The sequence below is a fragment of the Sinohyriopsis cumingii genome, chromosome 9, assembly GCF_028554795.1.
Source record: "Sinohyriopsis cumingii isolate HCF-2022 chromosome 9, ASM2855479v2, whole genome shotgun sequence".
In the NCBI taxonomy this organism is placed as follows: Eukaryota; Metazoa; Mollusca; class Bivalvia; order Unionida; family Unionidae; genus Sinohyriopsis; species Sinohyriopsis cumingii.
The window spans coordinates 107921804-107943450 of NC_142969.1; the positions used below are offsets into that span (position 1 = coordinate 107921804).

General features: G+C 35.1%; 1 protein-coding gene across 1 annotated transcript in view; it reads right to left on the reverse strand.

The window, feature by feature from the left end:
• The window catches only part of LOC149792441 (chaperone Ric-8A-like), a 173194-nt gene that overhangs the window by 67927 nt on the left and 83620 nt on the right, over positions 1–21647 (reverse strand). The window contains exon 4 of the mRNA XM_089971018.1: positions 1950–2019. Coding sequence (XP_089827144.1) covers positions 1950–2019 — 70 coding nt within the window. The remainder of the gene's footprint in view (positions 1–1949; positions 2020–21647) is intronic.

Here is a 21647-nt window from a genome sequence, read left to right on the forward strand (position 1 = left end):
ATTCTTTTAGAACTGCATTCTACTTGAATTTCTGGACAATATTTCAAAACATATAACAAACATCTATACAAGTTTTAAATTAGTGCAAGAGGGATTTCGTAGTTGTTTCAATTTTATCTAGTGGATTCAAAGTATAACTTTGGGAGATCTAAAAAGGTATCACATTTATATAATCCAGGGTTGTCCTAAACAGAACCCAAATCTGGCTTGCCAAATGTTTCTATCAAGTCAGCATTTCATAATTTGTGCCTACTGAAAAATGTAGGTTAGGTTTATGAATGGCCCCATGTGTGAGAAAAAAGTGCAATGTGGCCCATCATCCAAAAGGGTTGGAGACCTCTGATATAATCCAATCCGAGTCAAATATGGTGTTTTAAGCAATGAAGTTTACATCCCTACTGCATGGTACCCTTCCCAGCATGCACCTCTGCTCTGACCACCATATTACCAGCCATTCTTAAGGTCTGACTCAATCCACAATTCTGATGTCAATAACAACACAAAAGCGTCCCTTAAAGTGACTGAAGTTCTACTGGGAAAATTTTCCAGGAATTCAAGAAAAAACCATTTCTTCCTGTAAACTGTCGAGTGTAGAAACCATCTCTGACATCCTTCAGCGATAACAAGATTTTCAAATTTGCCGCTGTGGTGCACAAACTGGACATCAACTTGGCATCATTTTCATTTAGGTCAAAGCAGACATCATTGTTAATAATCTGGTGAAAACCTCATTTCATAATGGATTTTTATGTCAGGGCATCATTTTCATTTAGGTTAAAGCATACATCATTATTAATAATTTGGTGAAAACCTCATTTCATAATGGATTTTTATGTCAGGGCATCATTTTCATTTAGGTTAAAGCATACATCATTATTAATAATTTGGTGAAAACCTCATTTCATAATGGATTTTTATGACAGGGCATCATTTTCATTTAGGTCAAAGCAGACATCATAATTAATAATTTGGTGAAAACCTCATTTCATAATGGATTTTTATGACAGGGCATCATTTTCATTTAGGTCAAAGCAGACATCATTATTAATAATTTGGTGAAAACCTCATTTCATAATGATTTTTATGACAGTCATTGTGGCATTTATCTTGGATGTATGTCTAGCATAATTGTTATTTTGGACCAATTAGGTATCACAGGAAGTCTGTTGGTGAAAACACATACTGATCCATGTGGAAGGAATGATGATAAAAATATTTTCAATATACGACTTTCCATTCAAGATGGGTAAAAATGCGAAGATTTTCATGATGGTTGCTGTTGTGCCATACTGGGCATCAGATTGGCACAATTTTCATTTAAGACCAACTGTACATTATATGAAGCCTTCTGGAGAACACTCCATGTCCTTATGACTTGCTGTTCTGGTAGAGTTGTGACCATCCCATAAGATCTTCTGGTCTATCACCAGTAGAGCTAATACTAAGAACAATTTAAAGACATTCACATAATACCTTTTATATGATTAATCTTCCTTGTGAAACTCTATTATTTACATACTTACAACAATGACTACTCACTCACATGTATTTAGACAAATTTCTTCCCTCTTTCTCTCTTTCCAACATCAATTTATCTGTCTCACACACAGACAGACAGAGAAAGATGGACAGAGACACACACACACACAGACAGACTGGGCACCTTCAAAAAAGAGGCCAATCATTCTTCAGAATTTTGAGCCAAAAACCTGATTTTTAGCATGAGAAATACTTATAATCTTTGGACCTGATCCAATATTGTTTGGCTGACAAAAATAGTTCTGCTTCTTGAATCATGTGGGAAAGATCAATAATTATAAACTAAGCAATTTTGATTAATCTGTCAGATATAGGGCTGCATTGCATTACTGGTAATTGATCTGCCAGATCATTAATTTGGGCGGCATTGCATTAATTTACTTGATCAAATACATTATAAACATACTAACCTGCAAACTGATTGTGCTTGTGTGCTGTTGAAGATTAGATTGCACAGGCATTTCTGGGCCTCAATGGTCACTGAAAAGAGACAGTACAACTATTTGGTAAAGTCATTGGTAAAAGGATATGATTGAGGGATATATGAAAAGTTGTTAATATCATAACGTTTTGTTATTTTGAACCTGACAATAAATAATGTTCTGTAAAATGATCTGCAACTGCATGTGCAGCATGATGGACACCTGCAGTTGCATGTAACCTAGGTAATTGACGACATAATATTATGGACACCTGCAGATGCATGTAAGGTAGGCAACTGACAACGACATAAAAAACGACATAAAATGATGTACACCTGCAGATGCATGTAACCTAGGTAACTGACAACAACATAAAATGATGGACACCTGCTGATGCATGCAACCTAGGTACTTGACAACAACATAAAATGATGTACACCTGCAGATGCATGTAACCTAGGTAATTGATGACATACAATGATGGACACTGGCAGATGCATGTAACCTAGGTAGTTGACAAGGGCACACAATTATGGACACCTGCAGATGCATGTAACCTAGGTAATTGACGACATACAATGATGGACACTGGCAGATGCATGTGACCTAGGTAGCTGACAAGGACATATGATGATGGACACCTGCAGATTCATGTAACCTAGGTAATTGACAACAACATAAAATGATGTACACCTGCAGATGCATGTAACCTAGGTAATTGATGACATACAATGACGGACACTGGCAAATGCATGTAACCTAGGTAACTGACAAAGACATAAAATGATGGGCACCTGCAGATGCATGTAACCTAGGTAACTGACGACATAAAATGATGGACACCTGCAAATGCATGTAACCTAGGTAATTGACGACATATTAATGATGGAGAAAAAAAATTCTGCTAATAGGCAAAGAGCATCCTGTTAAATCCTGATTGATCTTTGGGTACTCTCCATTTTATGCCAAGGCAGACTTGACCAAGTTTGCAGATGCAATTTTCTGTCATGCTCTACAACTCTGAAGTGGTTTCATTGTTTTACATTGTTTTAAAGATGGTCACAAATCCATGGAAGATAATCCACGTTCAGGAAGCCTGTTGTCTGTCATTGTTGAGCAGAAAGTGGCAACTGATTTAGAAGTTCAATATACATTGGAAGATATTTAATTTATCATAGGCATTAATTCACTGGATGTTTTTAAAATACCGAAGAATCATTGGAAGTTCAAAAAGGCTCAGGCAAGTGGGGCTTTGCATTTTTTTTAAGGCTGATCAAAAACAGACTTGGGTTGAAACTGCCAAATAACTACTTGCCAAATATAAAAAGAGTGACTATAGGAAGCAATGAATTATGTATTTACTTTTTTTATATACACAAATGAAGAGAAAATAATAAGAATGGATTGGACAAATCAAGTAGTGATTACAAATCACTTGATTGCAGGTGGACAGTCTGTCAACAGTCTGATATGCATTATTTTTGGATGGAAAAGATACCAGTTCATAGACTGGACATTGTGGTGCCTCTAGAGTGTTGCCAAAAGTTGTGAAACAGTACCATACTCAGTGAGAATGTACCTGCACATAAATCCACCAATGTGACAGACATCTTAAAGGAGCAAATCAAGCCAACTTTGCCACATCCACCAGATGGCCATGAAGATTTGCCAAGTGGCAGATGATCTGAAAGTTGCCATGCAGTTTGATGTGCAGTTTTCTAGTGCATGAACAACATAACAACACAAAAATGAAAACTAATATTTAATAATTTGATAATCTGAGAAAATTGGGAGAGGTGCATACTTGGAGTCGATACTGGACATTATACTGATATGCAAAACTTTTTTAATACCCCTCATACATTTATGTTTTATTCATCCCAATACTAATTATTGCTACCATTTTATCTTGTAAATAATGATGCTTGCTATAAGAGATATACCTTATGTGAAGTTATGTTCCTCATCACTGGGTGCAGAAGACATAATTACTATTTTTCAAAATTCACACATAACTTATCCATGAGTTAGGAGATTAAGTTCAATTGATAGATTTATCAAGAGAGAACCAGCAAGCATAGCTGTTTGTTATAGCATTTTTCTTATGGTGATCTTGCCCCCCTCCCCCCACCTTTCAGGGAAAAGACAAGGACAATGTTATATGTTCCTTCTATTTCCCATTTTTGTCTATTTTACCTTTCTGGCCCCATCTAGTGCTGTGGCTAGATGGAGGTGTCGATAGCAAAAAGAAAATGTTTATGCTGGATTAAAATTATAAATAACAATTAAGTTGCTGATTCTTACATGAAAAGTGGAAAATTATGGTACATTTTCTCCTGGAAGGTTTCAAATGGTACATTAAATGTTCTGACAAATTTACACGAAAATATCAATCCTATGATTGACATTAAGCCAGGAAACTAAAACTTGAAAGCTTGGCTTAACATGTAGATGATAGGTTTACTGAGTGAAAAAAGTTGGTCGCTACTGATCTATTTTTCCTTGGTGCATGCCCAAATATATGAGGAAGACCATAGGAAAGAAGGATACTGGAAACAAGTCTCATGCCGAAAGCTTGAGATACAGGTAATCATGGCAGGAAAACAAAACTTGTACACTTGGCTTAAATTGACTTTGTACAATTTTGTTGACTTGTACACTGGGCTTAACCTGACTGGACAATAATGTTGGCTTGTACATTGGGCTTAACCTGACTGGACAATAATGTTGACTTGTACATTGGGCTTAACCTGACTGGACAATAATGTTGACTTGTACATTGGGCTTAACCTGACTGGACAATAATGTTGACTTGTACATTGGGCTTAACCTGACTGGACAATAATGTTGACTTGTACATTGGGCTTAACCTGACTGGATAATAATGTTGACTTGTACATTGGGCTTAACCTGACTGGACAATAATGTTGACTTGTACATTGGGCTTAACCTGACTGGACAATAATGTTGACTTGTACATATTTTCTGAATTTATAGCTTAAAATGAAACGTTAAGAAATGTGGCTTTCTGCAGTAGCTGGTTACTCTCTATGATAAACAGACATGTCTACTGTTTGGTCCATGCTTTATGTTGCTTCTAATCATTCCTCTTAGAATAAGAAAAATAACCAAAAAAGTTTGTTTATACTGCCAACAGCATTTAATGTCCTTTATTTTACAATGAAATTTGTTTCAGTAACTTTATTTATTAAGAATCAATTGCTGTGACAAGCTCACTTCCACAGCCAATGGAATACCAGCCTGTCTCTCAGGAAGCAGTTCATTGTTCTGTGAAGCCATCTGCATGTTAGAAAAGAACCAATCAACACAAGGAATGTTGACAATGGTAAAAAAAAAAATAATACTTCAGTGAGCAGATCACTTCTGCTTAGAATGCATGCATGCTAACCATCTGGAAAAGGACTTTAAATTCTTGAGTGTCAATCCATATAGTTTTAGACTGGTACCATGTCTGTTTTTCAATTTGTAGTCTGATATCAGCATGTCAGATGGCCATTACCAGTCGCCTTATTGAAAAGATACATTAGAAGATGGATAATTCCTATTGATTTGCTGTCCAAAGCTGGGAAATCATGTGTCAAACTTGCCTGATTTCACTGCAAAAGTATGAAAGCAGCAGTTTTGCAGCCTCCACTTGTTCCATACATGTGCCAATTTTGGGTATACATTATTGACATCCCCCTCTGTTGGTTCTCTGAATCAAATATCTTTTTACCTTAAGACTAAATTAATACCAATGATAATTTAAAACTTAATCCAATCAGGCTCTGAGCATTCAAGCCTGTGATATTTCTTCCTGACTAATTTTATTTCAAATTAGCAGTTTCTGAATATACGAAGTGCATCAGGCCCAATGTCTAGAAAGCTCTTCAACTTGAAATTACACTCACACTTAAATCTTGGTAGCCATTATTAAACAAACAATCCAAATTTTAAAAAAAAAATTGTTTCTTAATTTTTTTTTCTAATAACATAAGAAATTATTAAAATGTTATCAATGGGTAATTTATTTCATGCAATTCATCAGACATCTATATAAAAAAAAATACTACTGACTTTGATTTTGCAATGAAGTCTTTGAACTTCTTGGTCACAAATGTCAAAATAAATATATCTGCAATAACCATTTAAAATGAAAACCATCTCATGATCTGTTTAATTAGTTATTATCACATATTTATTTAACAATAGTACTACAGACTTAGGGATGATGTCATTCATATACTGATGTTACACCTATACACATCACTCGATTTTTTGTAAGTGATATGTTAGAGGTTAAAAGGTCAAGGTTAAATGGGTATAAAATACAACCAACCATGGTCATGAGATATAGAAATGAATAACTGTTGCAAGCAAGACATGCACTTCTTTATACTTAAGTCTGAATCTCCATAGTTTACCCTTCAACAAAACCAGCATTGTTTTCTACTCAACAAAACCAATATTCTCTGGAAAAGTATAGATTTAAGTTCATGTAAGGGGATCTGTACTTACAGTATATATCATACAGGCATTTACTGTTAACAAGCAATGTAATGTGCAATCAAAGTATCAGATCCTTGCTGTTTACTGGTTCCATCCACTCAGTGCAGGCTATTTAAAGGCAGAACTGATTTCCTGTCTGTAAAGTGTTGAATTTTGAATTGTATTGAACCTTAGAGTTCAATGCATTGGGCATTAAAATTTTATCACATTTAAGCCAGAAAAGTATTTGTGAAAGGTCACTTTGACCTTTCTTCTTTTCTCCCCCATGTCAGTGTTAAAACATGAAAGGCTAGAATTTATGACTCAGTGAGATTGACCATGGCTTTGCTATGCTGTCCTAAGAAAGTAAACATCTGAGCTTCCAACCATAACTGCTTGATAGAACTAATGTCAAATTAACATTTTCAATGGGAAATTGATATGCATGTACTTCACATAGTCTATGCTGTCTGAGATCTGACAAAAGAAATGGTTATCTTGGTAAAATTTTAGGAACTGCTGCTTATGATTGGGCAGAGAAAATTAAAGTGAATTTAAAGTGATGACCTTAGCTGAAATTCTTTAGTCTAAAACTCCAAAGAGTAGTCTGACTCCAAGCATGCCTAAAAAGAATAGCGCCTTCCTCATTAAACAAGAAAAGGAGACTAGGTGGCTTTCTTGTAAGAAAAGACAGGGTTCAGTGCTAGGATGCACAATTTCTGAAAGAGAACAGCATTAAGGTATGCAATTTTTATTTCCCACGTAATTTTCTAGATTCTGATTGTTTGTTTTATGTAGATGTGTTTGATATGACTAGGATTGATATTATGTATCGTTTATTCAATTTCACAGAAATCTGTTGATGCTAGAGTTGTTTTGCAATTTATCTCTTTAATTTTACAGTTATTGGTTCATTGATAGTATTGACAATTGCATGCTATCCAAGTTTTCATATGTGTAGGATTTCATAGGGTTATATGAAATAATTTCCTTTGTCTGTTAGGAAGATTCTGATTATCGTGAGTTAACAATAATTGCAATTGATTTTGTAATGTTTTAATAATCGTGTAAGTTAGGGATTGCTGTGAGGTAGAATTCTGTGAATTTTATGCAATAGTAATCGAGCATGTGGTAGTGTAGGTAAAGAGATACGGTAATGTTAGATATACCACTAATGTGTTAATTATGGCCTGTCACTGTGAAGTGAGGGTGATGTTCTATTGGATACGTTTAGAATTTATGCAGTGTGGATAGCTAATATGCTTCCGAGTAAAGTAAATGAAGGAATTTATGTATGTGTAGAAAGTGGTACATACAGAGATTTAGGGGTAATTTTGTCCTTTAAAGAACAGCTTTCTGGGGAGGGATGGGGCAGTCCAAAGACGGAAGTCCGAAAGAAAGAAGTGACGAGTCCAGAACAAAGGACTAAGAAGTCCAGGAAGGGGTGGAGCATACAGAATAGGATGGTTCGAGGAAACAGGAAGACAATACATGGTCAAGGGAGGAAGGTGATGCAATCAGTTGTGGACATTGTGCTCTTTTCACCACTCATTATTATGATGAAATAGATCTAAATTAAGCACTGCTATTAAATTCTGTTGACATAATTTAGATTAATTGGAATTGCCACTATTAATTTGTTTTGCTTATATTCGTCATTTTTCTTGTCTAAGGGGGCTTGTATCGCATTATTTTTTCCCAATAATCATGCTCAATTTTCTGTTGAAATTCTATTTTTTCACTCCTACCGGGCTATAATATTGAGTGAGGTCATCCTCTAGATAATGCCAAAGCAAAATTAAATTAACCACCCCTCTTTCTAAGAGGGCAACGTTACATTTTCTTTAACACAACCCAGTTCAATTTGTTTTTTTATGCTGAATAATAAAAATGAAAAAGTTAAGACTTTGTTTCATTGCTATCATTTCCAGTCTTCAAAATTTGCTGGAATGTGAATTGAAAGTGTTTTTAACATAACAGGAGTCACCAACAGGTAGATTTTAAAACAGACTATAGCATTAGTCAAGGAAATGACTGCCAATGTCCTTCCAGGACTCTAAAATGGACGATCGAATGTAAGTGCTATTTCAAACAAAATTTATGAAACAAGTCTTGTCTAGCGAAAGATTATTTGATGAGTTTCATACATTTAAATTATACAAATGCAAGATTCTATTTAATAACCTACGAAAAATAATGATTTTATTGGACAAAACTAAAACTAGTGCTGTGAAACGACTGAAATAAATTGAAAAATGTCTTCATCTTAAATTTATTATACAAGCTGCATTTTAAAAAAATATGATACAAATATATTAACTTGAATAACACATATCCTTATTTTTTGTTATTTAACATAAATATATACACACATTTACTTGGTTATAAGTCAATTCCAACTGCAAACTGCACAGACCCGGATCTGCCATTGTGTCATGCACTGGCATATCTGGGTCTATGCAGCTTGTTGAGTAATCAGCAGAACAAACAACAGAGATCCAGATCTGCCAATGCATTATGTGATATCACATCAGGGTCTATGTTGTCTGAAGTTTGATTACACTGATAAGTAAGTCTCACAAACTGGGACAAATAACCACTGTAAATTAATAAGTCACATGATCTAATCAACAGTGGTCAACAGGAGCATAAGCTCCAATCTAAGACAAGTAAAAAGCGATGTTACCTATTATACTACCCTGGAGTTCAAAGAGAAGGTCATAGGAGTCAATGACATATTTTATAATAGGTCATGGAGTTCAAAGAGAAGGTTATACGAGTCAATGACATGTTACAATAGGTCATGATGTTTAAGGATAGGGCTGCAGGAGTCAATGACATGGTATAATAGGTCATCGGGCTCAAAGAGAGGGTCATACGAGTCAATGACATGGTATAATAGGTCATCGAGCTCAAAGAGAGGGTCATACGAGTCAATGACATGGTATAATAGGTCATGGTGTTTAAGGACTGAGTTGCAAGAGTCAATGGATTCAGCCAATGTGGGTATGTGAGAAAGCTTGCCTGTAGCTTCTCGAGGGTCATGGTTCTTTCCGAGGATTTCGTGGGTTCTTCCTCCACCATTAATACTGGCCGCCATGTATAGCCCTATCATGTGCTGAATAATGGTGTTAAACCCTACAACAACAACAAAAACAACAATGATATATGGTATAATATGTCATGAGTTCAAAGAGAGGGTCACAGGAGTCAATTACATGTCATGTTAAAGAGAGGGTTATAAGAGTCAATGACGTTATTAATAGGTCATAGTGTTTAAGGAAAGAGTTGCAGGAGTCAATGACATATGGTATAATAGGTCATGGAGTTAAAAGAGCATCACAGGAGTCAAGAACATGAAATAATAGGTTAAGGAGTTCAAAGAGAGGGTCACATGAGTCAATGACATGGTATACTAGGTCATGGAGTTAAAAGAGTCAGTAACATGAAATAATAGGTCAAGGAGTTCAAAGATAGGGTCACAGGAGTCAATGACATGGTATACTAGGTCAAGGAGTTCAAAGAGATGGAGTCAATGACATATGGTACAAGAGGTCATGCAATTCAAAGAGAGGGTCACAGTAGTGAAAAACGTGTTATAATTACTCATGGAGAAAGTCATAAGATCAAGTTGCACTCAACATATTTATCGCTGCTACAAGACAAAATATGGCAATAACTCTAACAAAAACAGTGTGAGCAATCCAACAAAAACTGCAGGACTAGTTGTACTAATGAAGGCTCGGCTAACGTGGGTACGTGGGAAAGGCTGCCAGTAGCTTCTCGTGGGTCGGTGGTTCTTCCCTGGATTTGCCAGGGTTCTTCCTCCACCAGTTATACTGGCCGCCATGTATAGCCTATCTTGTGCTGAAAAATGGCGTTAAACCCTAGAACAACAACAACAACAACAACAAGTTGTACTAATGAGTGCCAGCTGGAAGAACAGATGGATTGACAAGCAGTAGAACTATTATAACAACATCACCATGAGTCTGCAAACTACTGGAACCAGGCTGCATTTTCTTCGTACATGTACTTCCAATCATTCATATGTACATTTTCCTTGTACTTCCAATCACTAATATGTCCATTTTCCTTGTACTTCCAGTCACTCATATGTCCATTTTCCTTGTACTTCCAATCACTCATATGTCCATTTTCCTTGTACTTCCAGTCACTCATATGTCCATTTTCCTTGTACTTCCAATCACTCATATGTCCATTTTCCTTATACTTCCAATCACTCATATGTCCATTTGCAAATTTAGAAACAGCAAAGACTGTTCGAACATTGCTGACAAAAGAATGAAGAAACACATCCTGTATAGACTTATTGGTTGATAAGTTGTTGTTGTTGTTGTTGTTGTTGTTGTTGTTGTTGTAAGGTTTAACACCATTTTTCAGCACAAGAAAGGCTACACATGGCAGCCAGTATTAATGGTGGTGGAAGAACCCAGGAAAACCCCGGAAAGAACCACTGACCGACGAGAAGCAACTGGCAAGCTTTCTCACATACCAACATAGGCCGAACCCGCGACTTGAACCCACGCAGACAGAGGTGAGATGGCAGTTATCCGTAATGGTGAGTGCTTCAGACCACTCGGCCACTTGGGGCCCCTGGCTGAAAAGTACAGCAAGGAATTGCGAGTCAACATAGGGATGAACTTCATGTATCATGCACCAGCATTACTATCATTAGTGTCTACGTCAATCATTCCAATTCATCAACAAAACAAAAGGTTCTGAATGAGATCTGCTGGTAAATTTTATGGGTGGTGAAGATGGGGAGATTTTAAATATGAAATGAGATCAGCACTATTTTCATTGTAAGGGACCAACTACATCATGGGGTGTATCAAGTTTCATGGCAATCTTGCATTCAGTTTAGGAGAAGTAGTGACAACAAACTTGTTCTAACGGATGGACAATGGGCATTGATATGGTCCTTTAATCTATGGCCAGTTGAGCTAAATCTGATTTTTCTAAACATTTTCTAAAATTTTCAAGAATTATCGAGTTGCAAAAATAATATAATTTATGTAAGTACATGTATGTGGAAAAGACTTTGCAACCAGTCAGTTACAGCTGCTATTTATCAAATATACTCAATTATAAGTCCAACTGCAAACTGCACAGACCCAGATCTGTTGTCACATAATACACCTGCAGAACTGGGTTTGTGCAGTTTGTTAGGAGCAATCAGAAGAACAAACAAAAAGGACTCTGATCTGCAGGCACATTATGCAATGGCAATTCAGTATCTTTGCTGTTTACAGTTTGCCTCAAGGTATAAGTGACTATTGACAGTATAATGTGTTGCAAATGAATCAAACAGTCATTTACAGAATATATAAAACAAACAAGCTAGATCTGTGTACTGTAAGGACCACCATGCATATCTCAGCATCCAGATCTCAACTCATTTCATGTAGGCAGTTACTCATGTGAAGCCTTCAACTCAACTGGACTTATAAGAATATGTCAAGATGCTGCTGGCAAAACATTCATGTTTGACAATTAGACATGAGAGTCTATCCTAGGACATTTTTGACAATTAGACATGAGGGTCTATTCTAGTATGTGTCAGGCAATTAGACATGAAGGTCTATTCTAGGATGTGTCAGGCAATTAGACATGAAGGTCTATTCTAGGATGTGTCAGGCAATTAGACAAAAGGGTCTATTCTAGGAAATATCTGACACTTAGACATGAAAGGCTATTCTAGGAAGTGTCAGACAATTAGACAAAAGGGTCTATTCTAGGAAATATTTGACACTTAGACATGAGGGTCTATTCTAGGATGTGTCAGGCAATTAGACAAAAGGGTCTATTCTAGGAAATATTTGACACTTAGACATGAAAGGCTATTTTAGGATGTGTCAGGCAATTAGTTAAAAGGGTCTATTCTAGGAAATATTTGACATTTAGACATGAAAGGCTATTTTAGGACGTTTGTCTATTATACATAAGTGTTTATTCTTGACATGCTTGACAATTAGACACATGTATATTCTATGACATGTCTGATATCAGACACATGAATTCTGGGATTCATGCCTCACAAAATGTCACAAAAAAAGCAACCAAATAAAATGAAAATAATGCATTATATTACAAGCGTTACCAAAGTTTACTTCACTTTATCCCATTTTATATTGTAAAAAACTCCTCCATCTATTTTTCTTTTAAAGGACATCACCTCTTGAATACTGAGCTCTTGGTCTAGAACTGAACTTCCTGTGCTGAAAACAGTATTTTCTTTTTAGGCTCATCATGACCTCTAAACTCCAAAAACTGAACAAAGTTTGCTCTAAAAAGGAATTATCTTATAAAAAAAAACAAAAACAATTTTTCTTTGCATCACAATGATATTGACCTTTGACCCCAAACTAATAGGCTTTTCTCTTTTCCTTACATGGAAGCCTTCCACAAACTTTAGTCAAATCAAATGTGCTAGAATTGAAATTAAAGTAAAAAATATTTTTTCCTATCAGTTAGTGACTTCTGTCCTTTTCAGCCCCAAATCAAAAAGTTTCTTTCTCACCCAATGTGTAAACTATCCATAAGCTTTGGTGTAGGTACAATATCGAGACCTAAAACCTGTGCAGAAAACATGTATAATTCTTCAGCCAATGACCTTGGCCTTTTGACCTGTTTCCTTTTTTCAGTCAGTGACCATGACCTTTAACTAGGGGTGAAACAATTCATCGATATATCAATGCATTGATACTTTTGATGAAATGATACACATTTCAATACAAGAGACGGAGAATCGATACAAAACTATACTTACCGTATGCATGTTATTTTAGTCTTCAGCAGTCATGAATAATTATTAGTTGCCTTGTTATTCTGTAAAATTATAATCCATCTGAAACAGCATTTGCAGTCACAGGCACTCATGTTTATTAGTAACAACAAAAATGAGAACAAACACTCGCCATCTACAAGTTAACACAAAGTGACTTGGTTCGTAATCTGCCCTCCCCCCATTCCATGCTAATTATCTTAACCCAGAAGTATGTTCAGCATATACTATACATTCCAAACATGTTCCACATGTATAATGAAGTACTTTACTCATAATTTAATAACCACCTTCATGAGAATTTTCTACTTTGAATTGTATCTGGACTAATTTGGTCAATTTGAAAGCTACGCTAACAGTGTGTTGCAGATTGAATTATGTTACACTGAATTCTCATTTGTGGTTATTGCTTGTTTCACTCCAGGTTAAACAATAACCACCAATCAGAAATCAATGTAGCTTATTCTCTGCGTGACAAACAGGAAGTATTGCCAGAGCAACAGAGAGACTTCACGGTAAAGTCAATTAGATATGTACTTAAGTGAAGATGTTTTCATGGTGTGCCAATGCATGAATCGTAAATTTTGTTTTACAAATTCATGTGCTTGGAGAACAGTGAAATGCAAGAACACCTGCAAAATCATTGAAAGCACCACACATGAAAATGTTCTCGGTGAAGCATAAAAAAAAAAAATCTTTAGCATTCTTGTCGGGACATCTGTTTTTAGGGTAGCAACTGTCACTTCTACATCTGGGTTCTTCAAGCATGACATGAATGGTTGTGAAACTAAATTTAATTAGAATAACTTGCCCAGGAATAAAAATTATGGCGTAGTTTGAATCATTCATGAGGAAAGTTTTACAAATGCATATTTAAAATACCGGCTAAAACCAAAAATGTTTGATTCCACGTGTGGTTTATTAAAATTAATATTCAGCAAATACTTGCTGATGATAGTGATGATATGTATCGATATGTATTGTATCACAGGCTGCATATCATGAATCATATTGATATGTGGTACTGATATATTGTTTAACCCCTACCTATGACCTCCAAAATAAACAGTCATATTTCTTGCCCAGTGCAAGCTATTCACAAAATTTGTTCAGGTCTGTAATGTAGATGTGAAGTTATTATGTAGACCCATTTTCCTTCTTTCAGTGATAGCAACCATGACCTTTGATCTTTTGACCTCAAATCATAGTTTGGTTCAGGTCTGTAATGTAGATGTGAAGTTATCATGTAGACCCATTTTCCTTCTTTCAGTGATAGCAACCATGACCTTTGATCTTTTGACCTCAAATCATAGTTTGGTTCAGGTCTGTAATGTAGATGTGAATTTATTATGTAGACCCATTTTCCTTCTTTCAGTGATAGCAACCATGACCTTTGATCTTTTGACCTCATAGTTTGGTTCAGGTCTGTATGCAGAACTAATGTCTTTGTGCACACAAAAAATATGGGAACATCACAATAAAATATGTTCCAATTTATGGTGGGCATATACAAAAATATTTTTAAGTCCAGAAGACAGCTCTGATGGCCTAGTGGTTAGAAAATCTGCCTTGGATGTGGGAGGTCGCAGGTTTGAAAGCCGGCCGAGTCATACCAGACACTTTTAAAAATGGTACTAACCGTTGCCTTGATAGGCACTCAGCATTAAGAGGTTAGTGTTAGGACTAGTTGGCCAGGTGTTAGGATAATGTAACTGGGTGAGACATGATGCTACATGTCTGTGGCATGATGCAACAGTGCTAGACATCACTATAAACTGCCACACTGCATACATCATTGTGATATGCCTTAAAAATTGTTGATACTACATTAAAAATCCAAATCACATACACACACAATAGTCTAGAAATGTGAGCCAGTGATTAACGCTTGGACTTGAGACCTAAAGGATACAGGTTCAAAACCTACCATCATACCTGCCTGAATAAGTGTCTATAGCCTCCTGCAGATCTGGATCTGTGTAGTTGTAAAAGTAATCAGTAGAACAAACAACATGGAACCTTATCTGTAGGCACATTATGATAGGGTAGATCAGGATATATGATGTGTGCATTTTGATATGACTAATAATGGAGTATATATGGTACCTTTACTAAATATTTGCTCTTGATATTTTGTGACTTCTTTACAAAAACTTCATGTTGCTAGGAAACCAAAAAGCACAAGGATAAAACTGCAATTTCTTTTTGTATTGGAAATACATACGGCACATACAAAGTATTCATGGATTGTCAGATGCATGGAAAAATGCTATGTACCATACCAAGGTTTGTCATGTTCTAAAAATACCATTCCACTTATTGCTGGTTTTGGCACTACAGGACACACAGTACTAATGGTATGGAAAATTGGGAACCAGCCTGGAAATGGGTGAACCTAAAATAGAGTATATATGGGATAGGCTGACCAGGATTGGTTAATAATGTAAGTTATGTTGTAGGAAAAAGAATCTTTTGAGAGCTTACCCTAGTTGTAAATGGAGAAAAAAAATAGAGACATTGTTTTATTGATGAAATTTCAGTCCTTTAACAGTCTTGAGTCTGGAACATTCATTACTAAAATTAGCACCTGACTCTTTGGTGCAAAAGTGAAAGCACATGTTTCAAACACATGCAGGTCCAGAAAATGCTGCAGCTCATATCCTTTCCTCTACACATAAGCTGACATCCAGGTTTCATCTATTTTCTAATACATATAGGTTTGATCATGAGCACTCAAAATTTTTATTTTTATTGAATTTTTAATATCATGGTGTTTGCATAGGTTTACTATGAAAACTGAATTAGTACCATGAGTCCTACAGAGCACTGTAAACCATTACTGCTGCATACCTATTGCTGCTTCAGGATTTGGCAATAATGAGAACTAGCCTTCAACCAGAAACTTGAAATGCTGGTTATTGCCATTTGGGAGATTTACCGGTAAATAAACACTGCTTAAAGGAATTAGGGATGCAGTTGTTTCTAATGGTTATTAGCAGATGCCAGTTGTATTATTTCTTGAATGGTAAACATCTGTAACTGATATAACCTCCAGGGATATGATTAACCATGAGAGTTCCCAATTGGAATCAAAACTGTTTCAACAACTGATGACTTCTTCCAATAATTTGCAATACGAACAAAGAATTGTACCATCCACCATAATAATGCTATCTCTTTATTATGTTTAGGAAAATTATTTTTTACAAACATTATATTATTTGCTTTTATTATGAACTTCCCATTTCCAGTCTTTCAACAACTAATACGCAATCTGAAGCCAAGCTGGGCCATTCAAATTCATAACCTCATCTCAGTAAACAGTGATGTACATAGGAGCCTCGCTAATCCAGACACCTTCGTTTACAGTGAATATGTCCAGATTAATGAGTTTTCCAGATAATTAAATCATGCACATTTTATTTTATGATGTCATCATGCCATATACATGTACATGTATATGCTAGATGTAAATGTACTGAATTTTCAATAATGGTTGAAATAAATTAAGGAATATATCTACTGACTTGTGTTTATTTCACATTATTATAACATGCATTATGATAAAGTAATAAATTGTAGTCATTTTTATAAGTTGTATTTTACAACTGTTATAGCTGCTAATGAGCTGATAATTGATGTCCCCATTTTATTGGGAAATGAAGTCCTATACTGTCCACAGCTTAAATCAATCAACTGTATTTGTACAGCCATCAATAAACTGATTGTTACATACAATTGGTAAACAACAAATAGGCTTAATGACACAATTAATTTATTAATCATATGTTATGTCAAAAAGCGAAGACGTTTTGATCCCAGTGTTTATTTAATTATTAACACCCTCATTGTGGACTAGCTAAAATAGACATTGTTTATACAATCGCTGGCTACTTAGTTTTTCCACACATAAGGTCATGTGATGAATTGATAACTTAAACATACCACTAGAATTTGACCAATCAAAGACTGATCCAGGATGAAATTAATTTTTTTAAGGTTCAAATATGAACCATTACTGAACAGAATTAAAGAACATTTTAGATCATAAAACATGCATTTTCTAAATCTAAAGATGGTTATCTTTCAAGACTCTCCAGAAAAGATGATCATGCACAAAACACCAAAATGAGTCACACAAAACAAGTTTGATTATATTCCTATAAATTGGCATGTAAAGTCATTTCATTGTAAAAAATAAAAATTCTAACTTTATTTTGCTGACCTGCATTATATTGCTAAGTGTGAACAACATAATGAACATAAAGCAGTTTTGTTTCCTTTCAAACCTTTAAATATAAAGAATTCTATAGCAATATATATATACATATACATATATATATATATATATATATATATATATATATATATGCATCTCATAGAAAGTAACATTCCTATTACAGTATAAAAAAACAACGCAAATAATTAGAATATTGTCTTGTAACAAAGAGAGTTTAACCCTGAATTTATCCGTGCCAATAAAATCCAAAAGAAGATTTTTCAAACAATCTTATTTAACTTTTGACAAAAGACTTTCAAAGTTATATACTGTAAAAATTATTTTCTTAAAAAAATCAACTTGTCTTCTTGTAATTTGTTAAACCTATCCCCAAACCTGTATTGATACTGGGGCTTGAATAATTTTTTAATATATAATACAAGGAGCGAAAATTTCTCATTTCAGCTGAGATTCAACAATTTGGACGCCAAATTTGGTTTAAAATGAATAGCAGTCAGTTTTCTAATACAGGTTTCCTCCAAATATTCCCACACCATTTTTCATATTTGGACATATAGGTTGGGGTGCTGGGTTCTTGTAATTGCATACAGAAAATCTGGAATTTGCTGCCACCATGCAGTAGCAACACATGGTAGTCACTTAACATTAACATTAGGAATTCCGTTCCCATTGAATCATGTCTGGATAGCGAGATTTCCAGATAAACAGAGTCTGGAATAACAAGGCTAAAAAATATTAAGCAAAACCAGGATGCTAAGTTTGTTTGCATATTTGTGTCTTATTTTGTTTGTTTCTTTTCTTGAGTGTAACATTTATTACTGTGGTGTAATTTACAAAACTGCCTTAATAATTTGACACTGATATTTTGGTTCTTTGTTATTGGTTAGCAAGAATCTATAGAAAGGACTAACATTATATTGACCAGAAAGAATTTAAAGGACTCCAAGATAAATCTATTCTTATATTCTTGTTAACTTCTGAGTTTTGAAACTATCTCTGATATTCTTGATATACTCCAACATCTAAAAATTGGAAACAAAAATGTAAGATCATGGAATCAGTCTTAGAAAATGTCAAGATAGATGTTCAAACCAAGTTTGATTAAATTAATATTTTTAAAAATAAAATTTTCTTTCAGAAATTGTACCAATCAAAGCAGTCTTCAGATATATCCATGAACTGGGTTTGATAACAATGCATAGTGTCAACTCAAAGACCAAAAAAATAAAAGTTGATGTCATTGAATGAAATATGATTTCAAATGGTCACTCCATGGATTAGAATTATTTTGAAAGTTTTATTTTATCTGTGTGCATTAATATACTGACTATAGTTTGTAGCTGTTAACTTGTGGTTAGCGCTATTTTACACCTTTCTAGTGATGTTAAAAAAAATGTGCCACTTCATGCAAAGCAATTGATGGATGGTCAGACAGCAGTCTTTCAGATTCTTTCATATGCGATTTAGTCAACTATCACAACAGCTTGAACAATGAACTGCCTTTTAAAACCAAGAGCTGTGTAGTCAGTTAAGGTTGGAATTTCTAAACATTCTGACCAATTAAGTTGATAATTAATTATTTTAATCAATTAATTACTAATACGTCATGTAATCATCCTATTTTCAACCTTGCATGAGAATATCTGTCTTGACAAAGATCATGGCCTGGTTAACACTCTGGGGCAACAGCACCATTGAAGATTACTTCTTTCTGTACAATTTTCACATGTGGATATTTTTGTTATTATTTTTTTCTATAAAATTGAATTACAAACATTAGTTCAAAGATGTAAATGCCAAATTCTTGCCATAATTTTGAGGTAAAAGAATCTGTTCAGTGGCCATTTACATACACTTTTGTTTATTATATGGTAACTATGTACTTGACTGAAACTTGGTTGTCTAGCCATTCTATACAAAGGCATAGTTCTTATTCTGTCAACAGTTTTTTTTTTATATAACACTGTGATGTTATAATTTCAGAATCAGAATTTTGTTTTTGTTAAGATTGGCAATCAATCAGTATTACTGAATGATGCATTGTGGGATATCTTAGTCTTTGTCACAAAGTTCCAATACATTTTGTAATGTCAAAACAAACATCTTCATGACCATAACTTGCAGGATGGAATTTCATTAGTACAAAATTTACAAACTTTAAGCTGAACCAGTATTGGTTACAAACAGATAAAATTGCGAAAAGTGATGGGTTATTTTATAAAACAATAACTGACTGAGACTGAAACATGATGAGTGGAATTAGGGAGGATACCATCTAGAGTTCCCTTAGCCATAAAAACTGCTGGGCCAAATGAATATATAAATGAGAATGATGAAGGTGCATAATTTGTCTTTTTGTGGCAGAATATAATACAATTACTGAAATTATGTTCAATAATATTTTAATTTAAAAGATTCTGTAAAATGGAGCCCACAGAAAGTGAGAGGTGTGGGGAACCTCTTACTTGATCCCAAGGTCAATTAGGCCTGGTTCCAAAATGCCTACACAAATGTGTGGCTGTGTTGGAGGTCAGATCTCCGCTATTTCTATTCAGAACCAATTAAATATTTAAGATTTGTTTAAGTTAAAACTCTTGGTCAATGTCTCTATTAATGTGAGAGGAGAAGAGCAAAGAAGATTTTCAAGTGTCATGTTGGAGATGAGATGAGCACCATTTGCATTCAGAACCAACCAGCTACATACATGTACTGGTATAAGAATTTTGGTGAAAACCCCAAGTCAATATAACCATATGCTCCAGGAAAGTTCAGATACAAAGATTTGCAAGATGGCTATCACAGAAGCCATTTTGGAGGTTGGATCAGCATCAATTTAATTCAGGAAAATCTATATAGTGCAATAAAGAAACGTTTTTTTAAATAAATAAAAACATCTTGGTACAACCACCTGTTGTGGAGAAGTAACAGTTTATCTGCAGCAATATTTAAATTTTGCATGATTACCTTTAATTTCTTGTCTTGTTAATCAACCATGCCAATTAGCTGGTGCAACAATGTTCCTCCCACAATGGCAGTTAAAGAATGTCTAACTTCTAAACAAGCCTGCACATTTTACTGTCAGTTTGTCCACACAGGTACAGCCAGAGTTGTTTTTGTATAGCCCATGTATAAATGCCATATGTTGGACCTTGCTCTCCTTCATTGTTTTAACAATATGTATCACTACCACATACTTGTAAAATTATAAAACTCATAAAAAAGAGAGTAGAGTTGAATTTACTGCTAATATCTGCATAAACTTGAGAGACAAAGAGAGAGCAAAACAGCACACTGTATGCATCTTTCAAATCTGGCAGGCTAACCACTGAGCCACAATGGCTCTTGGCTTCAAGTCTGGCATGCTAATCTCTGAGCAATGGCTCTTGGCTCCATTAGTCGTCTCTTTTGACATGAAGAACGGTACATCATGTATATTCTATATTCCAGAACCTGCACGGACACAAATAGTATTTCTGTGAAAATCCCATGTCATTATGGCATATCCATTTATGAGATTTGTTGTTGTTGTTGTTGTTGTTGTTGTTGTAGGGTTTAACGCCATTTTTCAGCACACGATAGGCTATACATGGCGGCCAGTATTAATGGTGGAGGAAGAACCCAGGAAAACCCCAGAAAGAACCACAGACCCATGAGAAGCTACTGACAAGCTTTCTCACATACCCACATTGGATGAATCCGAGACTCGAACCCACACAGACAGAGGTGAGATGGCAGTGATCCGTAACGGAGAGCGCGTTAGACTACTTGGCCACTCGGGGCCCCCCATTTAGGAGAAGTAGCTATAACAAGAATTTCAAGATAAAGACATTAATGACAGTCATTGGCACCGTTTTCATTTAGGACCAACCAGACACAAAAAAACCTCTCAATGAAAACCCAAGTCAGCAAGAGGGACATTGTCTGCTAAGTCTGATTAGATCGGTCCACAGCGATATCCAATCAAAACTGAGACAGAGGGCTTGATTACAATTCAGACCCAAATGATACCTTCCTAACTTGTGAAAATTAATTCTGTATTCGCCTGAAAGGATTGCTGATCAATAGGGTTTACACGGAGAAAAGAAGCTATTCATAATTTGGCGGTAGAACTTAGAAGTAGATTCTAAGGAAAGACAAAGCTTTGAAAAGG